At 34.6% G+C, this 8,126-nt stretch overlaps 2 protein-coding genes across 3 annotated transcripts; both read right to left on the reverse strand.

Annotated features, from left to right (window-relative positions):
* Nucleotide 1: 1 nt before the first annotated feature.
* LOC106294686 lies at nucleotides 2-1,571 on the reverse strand. Of its 2 annotated transcripts, XM_013730306.1 has the most exons (2): nucleotides 1,493-1,571; nucleotides 2-1,005 (listed from the first exon to the last, which is right to left on the reverse strand). In XM_013730306.1, exons 1-2 carry the CDS (start codon nucleotides 1,495-1,497, stop codon nucleotides 156-158), a joined length of 855 nt encoding a protein of 284 aa, XP_013585760.1. In that variant the 5' UTR covers nucleotides 1,498-1,571; the 3' UTR covers nucleotides 2-155. The 2 variants fall into 2 exon arrangements, with proteins under 2 accessions (XP_013585760.1, XP_013585759.1); XM_013730305.1 differs by lacking the exon at nucleotides 1,493-1,571 and having other exon boundaries at nucleotides 2-1,079.
* Nucleotides 1,572-2,239: 668 nt separating this feature from the next.
* Nucleotides 2,240-2,839, reverse strand: LOC106293801 (protein NIM1-INTERACTING 1). The gene has a single exon (XM_013729442.1). The coding sequence runs from the start codon at nucleotides 2,806-2,808 to the stop codon at nucleotides 2,365-2,367; it is 444 nt and encodes a 147-aa protein (XP_013584896.1). The 5' UTR covers nucleotides 2,809-2,839; the 3' UTR covers nucleotides 2,240-2,364.
* Nucleotides 2,840-8,126: the final 5,287 nt, after the last annotated feature.

Below are 8,126 nucleotides of genomic sequence, written 5' to 3' on the forward strand. Positions count from 1 at the left end.
ATTTGTATGTTAGTTTTGTGCTTTAGCTACGTTTAATCAAACATGAAATTTTATTGAATACTTCTTGAATCAAAGAAACTATACAACGATGGTAAAAGAGAAGTAAAGAAGCTAAAACGAGACAAGAGAAAGAGACAACAATAGCTCCAAGCTGGTTAATGTTGGGGTTTAAAAGCCTTTAACCAGTTGTTGAGGCGCTCCACAGCTGAGAAGTCCACCTTCTTGGGAAATTTAGGATAAGTAACAGCTTTCTGTTGTGGTCCCACCATCACGCGAAGCTTAAGCCCAGCCTCACAAGAACCCGAGTTTGAGGTTATGAAATAATGAACTCCCAGTTCTGTAAGCCTAACAAGATCGCGTCCTGTCTTGTGCACGGCCACAGGAGACGTTGGGTCGCAGGTCATGAACTCTAGATCACCGCTGATCTCATAAACGTCGTTGACTTCATTGGCATACTCGAAGATCAGACTATCTCCAACATAAAATTGTTTCTCCTCACTCCACTTGTTGTAGAAGTCACTATCATAAACTTTCCATCCTTCTGAGTCTCCGACCTTGTACGTCTCTCCGACGGGAAGGATCTTGCTGGGTGTTGGAGGTGGAGGAACCGGACTTGGGAGGTCTTGGACGACGAGAACTTCGAGCTTCTGTCCCAATACGCATTGTTCTTGGTTTGAGGTGATGAAGTAGTGAAAACCTGGTTCCGTGAGAGTCACGATATCGTGTCCTGTGTTGTAGACGGGTCTAGGAGAAGAAAGGTCGCAGAACTCGTATTCCAAACCGCCAGAGACTTGAGTCACGTCGTTGATGTTGTGATCGTATTCGAAGACGAGTGAATCTCCCACGTGGAACTCCTTATAGTCTCTCTCGGCCCAAGCATAGTAGACATCGTCTTTAGCAGTCCATCCCTCGGAGTCTCCAACTTTGTAGATCTTGGCTGAGCAGTAACCCGAGAGAACCGTGAAGCTCATCATCATCGCAAACACTAAGCTGAGGATTCTCGTTCTTGTCGCCATTATAAAACGAACAAGAAAAATCACGAAGAATGATTGAAGAGAAACTTAAACTTGCTGAATGAGAAAGCGTTGATGAATGTGTTATATGTGAATGAAACAAAATAGAATACATTAACCCTTCTTATATAAGGGTTTTACTGATCCTATTTTTTTCCTATTTTAATGATCTAAACCGCCTTTAAAAAATACACATCTAATCCGGAAAAAGGAAATAATCACGTTTTAAAATCTCTAATCCTTTTCTGATCAGGTTCGTGTAAGATTCTAGGTTATCTAATTTCATAAAAAAAATCTTATTCTTGGTTCACAAGAAGCGAGATCAAGTTTGTTACTGATCTCAGAAGCAGACATGGCACCAGGAACCAAATGGATGTTGCTATAAACAAGAACAGCCGCGTTGTCTGGTGCGTTCCCCTGTATCTAAAATCAAGCATTGGCATTAATTATATACAACTAGCTAAAGATGTTTGTGTTACCTCATCCATCACCATGTAAATGAAACTCTTGGCATCTTCGATTCGCTCTCTGTAGATGCTATCAACAACGAAAACAAACCCTGATGCTTGTTGAAAGTAATTTTTCCATAACGAAATATTCTGCATTAATGTAATTCTTTGTTTAATAACAAAGTCATAATGATATGTATTTATATGTTTTTTTTTCAAAACTTCCAATATCATATCCTAAAAGTATTGATCCTCTTTTTTTTGTAATTCATATAGCAAAACAATATGATGTAAGAAGGACCCTGGTTTCAGAAAGGGTGTCTCCGGTTTTGAGTTGGTGCAGTATGGATGATGTTCCCGAATAGTTGAGGCCGAAAAACACTATTCTCGGTTCGGTTTCTTGGAATAAACCGGAAAATGGCTTTCCAAATGTTGTCCCCATCTGCTTGACTCAGCAATGCAAGAAAATTGACTTCGTCTGGACTTGGAAATCACAAGTTAGAGACGAACCTGAGATTCTAGAGAGAGAGAGAGAGAACCAACCTCTTCTTGAGTTTCAAAGTCAAATAGTTTGAAGCTTAAGCATTATGAGTTGCGTGTTAGAGTCTGTTTCATGATCTGAGGAAATCACAATGAAAGGTCACGAGTTGATTTTCATGCAATCACTCTCAAGATTCTTGTCTATTTTAATTTATTTATATGTAATTAAAGATGCTCAGAAACAAAGAACGTGCATTCAGTAGACAATAGTTTATAATGTTTGAAGAATTAGACCAATGTTTTTAGCTTATTTTACATTTAAGGATTTGATTATATTTTGATCGGTCACACGTTTGAAATATTCATTAGTCAAAATCCCAAATCCTAAGTGAAAGTGAATATTTCAAAAAAAATTAAATTTATTACAATGCAAGATTAAGATCCAAACCCTTTTCTTCTTCTTCTTCCTCCTTTGCTTCTTCTTCCTCCTCTTCTTTCACCTTTACATCCCCTTCCTTGTGATCTGATACAGCCATCAATGGCTTCACATCCGTACCACACTGAGAGAAATCTTCCGGCTGAAACGCCGGAACCACAGCACCGGATGCCTCTCCGACGTTAGTTTTCTTCCTCACGTCTCCTGAATTTTCAGCCAAATCTTCTCTTCTTCGTTTCCGTGCTTCTTGATAACTTTTGATGAGCTTAAAGAACGTATCAATCCTCTTCTCTTCTTCATCTTCGTCTTCTCTTTCTCTCTCACCGATCCTGCTCGTCTCCTTGGTCTCCACATTTTGGTCCTTCTCGTTCTTCATGGTTTTTAAGACACTGTAGGGGTTATCGTGTAAATTAAAAAGTTTGGGATACATTTACAAAAAGTGACAACTAGTCTTGGAGAGAGCGAGTTAAATGGCAAAAAGGTCTGATGATATTCTTTTAAAGGAAGAAAATGATTTCATGACCAAGCGACCAAGGGCATAATAGTCAAAGAACGCGGAGATACCGACGTTGCCATTGCGTCGAATGATGCTTTTGGACAGATAAAACGACATGAAGCAGATTATACGAGATTACGTTTGCGTACGTCATTGTGATGACGTAATCTTAAAACATTCTATTTGGGAAAATAATTCACAGACTCATCAGCAACAGCCTTGACTTGATGCGTTTACTTTACTCGTGGTTGGTCGCGAGAGAAAGAGATCCAGTGAACTGATCGTACATAACTTTCTTTTTATGAACCGTTAGATTAACTTTCCTGGGAACTATTTATGAATCTAATGATAATGAGAGTGAGTCTTATTAAAAGAAAACAATGTCCGAATGATGAGATTTTATAAAGATATGTCGAATCAAAATTGTACATGTTGTCGGCCACTTGTTTTGTAATAAACGAGTAATTGATTCATATAAAGAAACAAGATAAAAGAAACAAGATAACAAATCGTTCTGTTCTTTAATAATGAACATCTCTGTTTTTTTTCCACAATTAATTGTTGTTTTTGGGTCTAATAAACGTGATTAAAAATGTTTGAACTATTCTTGACACGAAGAAAGACACAACGCAACAACTATTTTCCGTAAGTTTAAATTCTAAATTGAAGGGGTCAAAGGTTTGATGAGTGCGTGCATATATGTATGAAAAAGACTAAACGTATTGAACTTTTCTTCTTTCTCGATCACACATTATCAAAGACCAGATCCGAGGAAATTCATGACCCAATGGGTTCAATTAGGATTGTTGTCAAAGAATATGGACCAATAGACTAATGGGCCATAAGGTATGAATAATTTCTCAAATCTTATTGTTGCAGGTAGGGTTTTGGCAGACACCATATTCCTTAAACTTTCTTGAATATATCAACTAATGTTTTAGCAAAGAGCATTGCTCGTTCTAAATTCGATTTTATCTATTATATTATAATAACCTTTTGGCACACGATCCGCAAAGTTTCACTCTCATAACCTCAAGTCTCAACATGTGAGAAAGTTAATCTATTAATTGACTGCGCGAAGTAAAGTAAATCATACTTTTGTCCGACCCTTGAGGTTATACGAATACGACTACTCTTTCCCGCTTCGAATCCACAAACCCATAAGAATAATAACCTTTTTCAAATGAAACTACAAGAATGAGTGTTTTAAACCTTTAAATCAGTAAAGCTGTTAAGGTCAAGGCATCCTTTATTCGTTCTTCTCACTCCTTTTCACTTTCTGGATCCTGAATTCACCTTTATGTAAATATTCCCTTTCCTGTTCGTATTACATATATGATATATACCATGTTGGTAAAATGTAAATGGCTGCATGCAAAAGCTGAATAAGTTTGAACTTTTACGCATGGAGCTAGTTAATATGATTTAACTGACACATTTGTTAAGTTTTCAACGAGTATTAAGGCAAAAGTATATCGTTTAGTTTTTAGGAAAAATATATTATTACTCTTGATTAGATGATTAAATAATTTTGACAAAAATTTATATCAAAAATCACTTGAAACAAACCATTAGAGGCATAAATAGCAATGGGTTTGTTGAAGTTAATTTAATTTGATCCGGATAATGTATAAATTGAATGGCAATGCAACCATGCAAGAGCTGCGCGCCTTATAGTTATTCTATTATAAAATGGCTCAGTTATAAATAATAATAGTAATAATAATACGAAATTGTGATGTAATTGAACATTTGTTTGTTAAATAACGCCTCTGATCAGTAGCTCATTCACCTTCAAAAAATATAAACGATGATAATTTATTTGAGAATGAACTCGCAGTCGCAATGACAAAAAATGTTACCGCTAAATTCTTATTTTGTTGATTCAAAATAGAGCATTAGACTAATATAATAGAGAGTGCGCGAAACACAAGTAGTTTAGGAGCATTCATTGACAACTTAAGTAGACATATAATTGATACGCTTCGTCTAACTAGAATTGGGAATTGCCTAATGAGAGGACCGGTGTGAGTGTGGTGGGCATAGAGTCATAGATAGAGGAGACAATGCAGAAAAGCGAGAGAAGGAGAATCTTTATAATTTATGAGCTAACCAATAAAACAAGGGTACGCTATAATGTCCACTCACTTGTTTCATTTAACTTTTTCTAACTTGATTGGTCATTTTTAGGAAACTTCTGATGATTAATAACTCTTATATATTTTTATTTTATTTTTTTGAATATAATATAACTCTTATATATGTGTCTAATATATTACATAAAAATGTGTGTACTATATATACGCTCAAGTAGTTCTGATTTGTAACATATCGATGCAAATGCAAAGTGCTGGGTCGACAAAACATGTGTGGTCACACACATATATGACCATGTTTTAGATCTCATTTGAATATCTGAAAATATGAAGTATTCGTGGACTATAGTTTCATTTAAAAATTAATTTGGTCATTCTATATGTTTGAAATACCTCCAAAGTAATATCAAAAGCGCGAGATACCTTCAAATTAACAATAAAGGAAAAAGTAATGCGTCAATAAAGGAAAAAGTAATGCGTCCATTATATATTATGAGTTCTTTTACGTACCTTGTAAAATATGAGTTCAGGTTACTGGAATAGGTATATTACATTTACAGATTTTCTGATTTATTACTGATTAGTACTGAACCGAGTATATAGTTATATATTGAGTGCTAGATACGTTAAACTGGGATTACGTGGTCACACCGAAAAAGGGGAGAATCGGAGGTGGGTATGTCTAACATTCCAATTGCGACCCACCAAACTTCTCCATTTGTTGATAAACTATATAATATTGTAACATATATCTTTATTTATATTAGTATTTACAGAAAACGAGAACCAGAACTTAGAATCTTCGGGTAATTACTTCAGCTTATGAATAATAATATTCAGTTGATCAAAAAAATATAATCTTCGGGTGGCCTTGTAAGCTTTTTTCAGTTTTCCTTAACCTCAAAAAGAAAGTAAAATATTTCTTTTGTTGTATAATTGCATATAATATACATATACCTATATATAACGCGTGACAGATTTCCATAATTAGAATTTACATCTTTATGCCCAAGTTACAAAGAACATGCATATTTCTAGGTGAAAATGATATGGTTTTTATTTACTGTACTGGAGATTATAAAAATTACAGGGGCTAATTATTACGTTAGTTACATTTGATGTAAGTCTTGAATCACCAGCGCTAGCAATCTAAAGTTGTCTCGTAAAATTTTCAGATCGGATTATAAATACTAATATATATCACCAGCTCTAGCAATCGATAGGTTCTATGGCTATGCATGCATGCATACATTTATATTTATGTATAAATGAAGACATATGTGCTCTAGTGGCTGAACGTGCCTAGGTGAACCATGTAAACTTTAAACAAGTTGATCATAAGATATCAACTTTCAAAGTCTTAACACACACAGGTTCAAATAAATGCACAAAAAAAATCAGAAGTCCAAAAGTAAAAAGGAACGCGACACGGAATAATTAATCGTCGTAGGACAAAATTCGTTGGAAAAGAGGGGGAAAAAGAAAGTTGTATGGTTTAAAAAGGAAATTGCCTGGTTAAAAAATGGAAATTTGCAGGTTATCATATTAATTCACGATTATTTGCAGATTATCATATTCGTTATCATTTTTGTTATAAAATAGAGGATTTAAAAAATATAAAAATAAATTTTCCAGGTTTGTTTACAAACACTCAATTCATCTTTATTCGGTTAATGATTATTCAACCGGTCAATTTTTTGGGGGAGTGAGTTTTAAATTTATTCAATAAAAAATCGGTTCAATGATCATTTCAACAAATGTTATATATAACTCGAGTTTTGCCTGTAATGACCTAACGGATCGCATATTTCATTGATATTAAAATCTTTTACATAGTCAAAAGGTTTACATCCAGTACCGGCCTTGAGAGGAAGCCAAAGAAGCATTAGCTTCCGGCCTTCCATATTATTAACAAATATGGCCCTGATTTCATTAAAATGTTTTTAGTGTAATGGTTTACTTAACATTGCATTTGTGTAAGGGGCCTAGATTCAAATCGTGGTGGCAGCCTATTTTTCATATTTTGCTTCCAGCCTTCTCAAAGTCAAGACCGGTGCTGTTTACATCTCTATAAGAAACACATCGATAGCTTCAAAATAATACTAGATAACGTAAATATATGACATGGATCAAATACAAAACATTTAAATTAAAACCATATGGTTTCCTTATCATCATTATCTATGTTTTTGGTTAATGATTTAACTAGATACATTTCCTTGACTACGGAAGGTACGTCGAGAGACAAATGAACATATAGGATTTAATATAATATCTAAACATTAATTCAGTTATATATTATTAGTTCGACCTACCAAGAGACCAAGACAACATCAAAAAGTTGGAATATTCTTTCTACTTTCTGCTAAGATAATCCACTAGTTTATATATCATAATTAAGTGCACCAAGCATTTAGCTTAGATGATACTATATTAGATAAAGACCTACTTTCAACAACAACAAAAGAAGATAGAGACATATTCGATATAGTGTTGGCAAAAAAAAAAAAAGACATATCAGATATAGGGCTTTTTGCAAAATTTACCTAAAATTCAAAGTAAAACACTAAACTAACCTCTATTTTTTTTGAAAATTAGTTTTGTCCTATTCACCCCACAAGTTCATATAATTCACAAAAATGTCATCAATTTTTTTTTTAAAAAATGACATTGTTACTTTCTCACCCTCGTCATCTTCAAATAATTACAAGATTGTCATTGTCATTAATACCCCAACCACCATGAACAACCAATTTGAAGCTCTTAATGCTCCCAAAATCGATTTATCCTACTTCTTTCTCCATTCTTATGAGCTAAACACAACATCTCTCTCACTTTCTCTCCACATTCAGCTAAAAAAACCCAAGATTTTGATTCTACATTTTTATAGTTCATAGAGACATAGAAGCTAACGATTCTAGGTGGGTCACTTTCGTTTGAGATTATGTGTGCTTGGAGAAGCCTTATGTGTGCTAAGGAAGTTATCTCACCAATTTAAGGTATAAAATCGAGTTTTTTCCAGATCTGTTCGTCCAGACGACTTCCCAGGTAAGTCGTCCCAGGTAAGCCGTCTGGCTGTAGACGACTTACCTGGAAGTCGTCTGGTCAATGCAAAGGTTATTTTTGCAATTGACTTTGAAATCTATTTTCTGAGAC

This window comes from Brassica oleracea, chromosome C5 (genome assembly GCF_000695525.1).
Source record: "Brassica oleracea var. oleracea cultivar TO1000 chromosome C5, BOL, whole genome shotgun sequence".
Taxonomy (NCBI): domain Eukaryota; kingdom Viridiplantae; phylum Streptophyta; class Magnoliopsida; order Brassicales; family Brassicaceae; genus Brassica; species Brassica oleracea.

Excerpts from the sequence above, each read along its gene's own strand:
- LOC106294686 (XM_013730305.1), bottom strand. The coding sequence starts at position 1,016 with ATGGCGACAAGAACGAGAATCCTCAGCTTAGTGTTTGCGATGATGATG.
- LOC106293801 (XM_013729442.1), bottom strand. The coding sequence starts at position 2,808 with ATGTATCCCAAACTTTTTAATTTACACGATAACCCCTACAGTGTCTTA.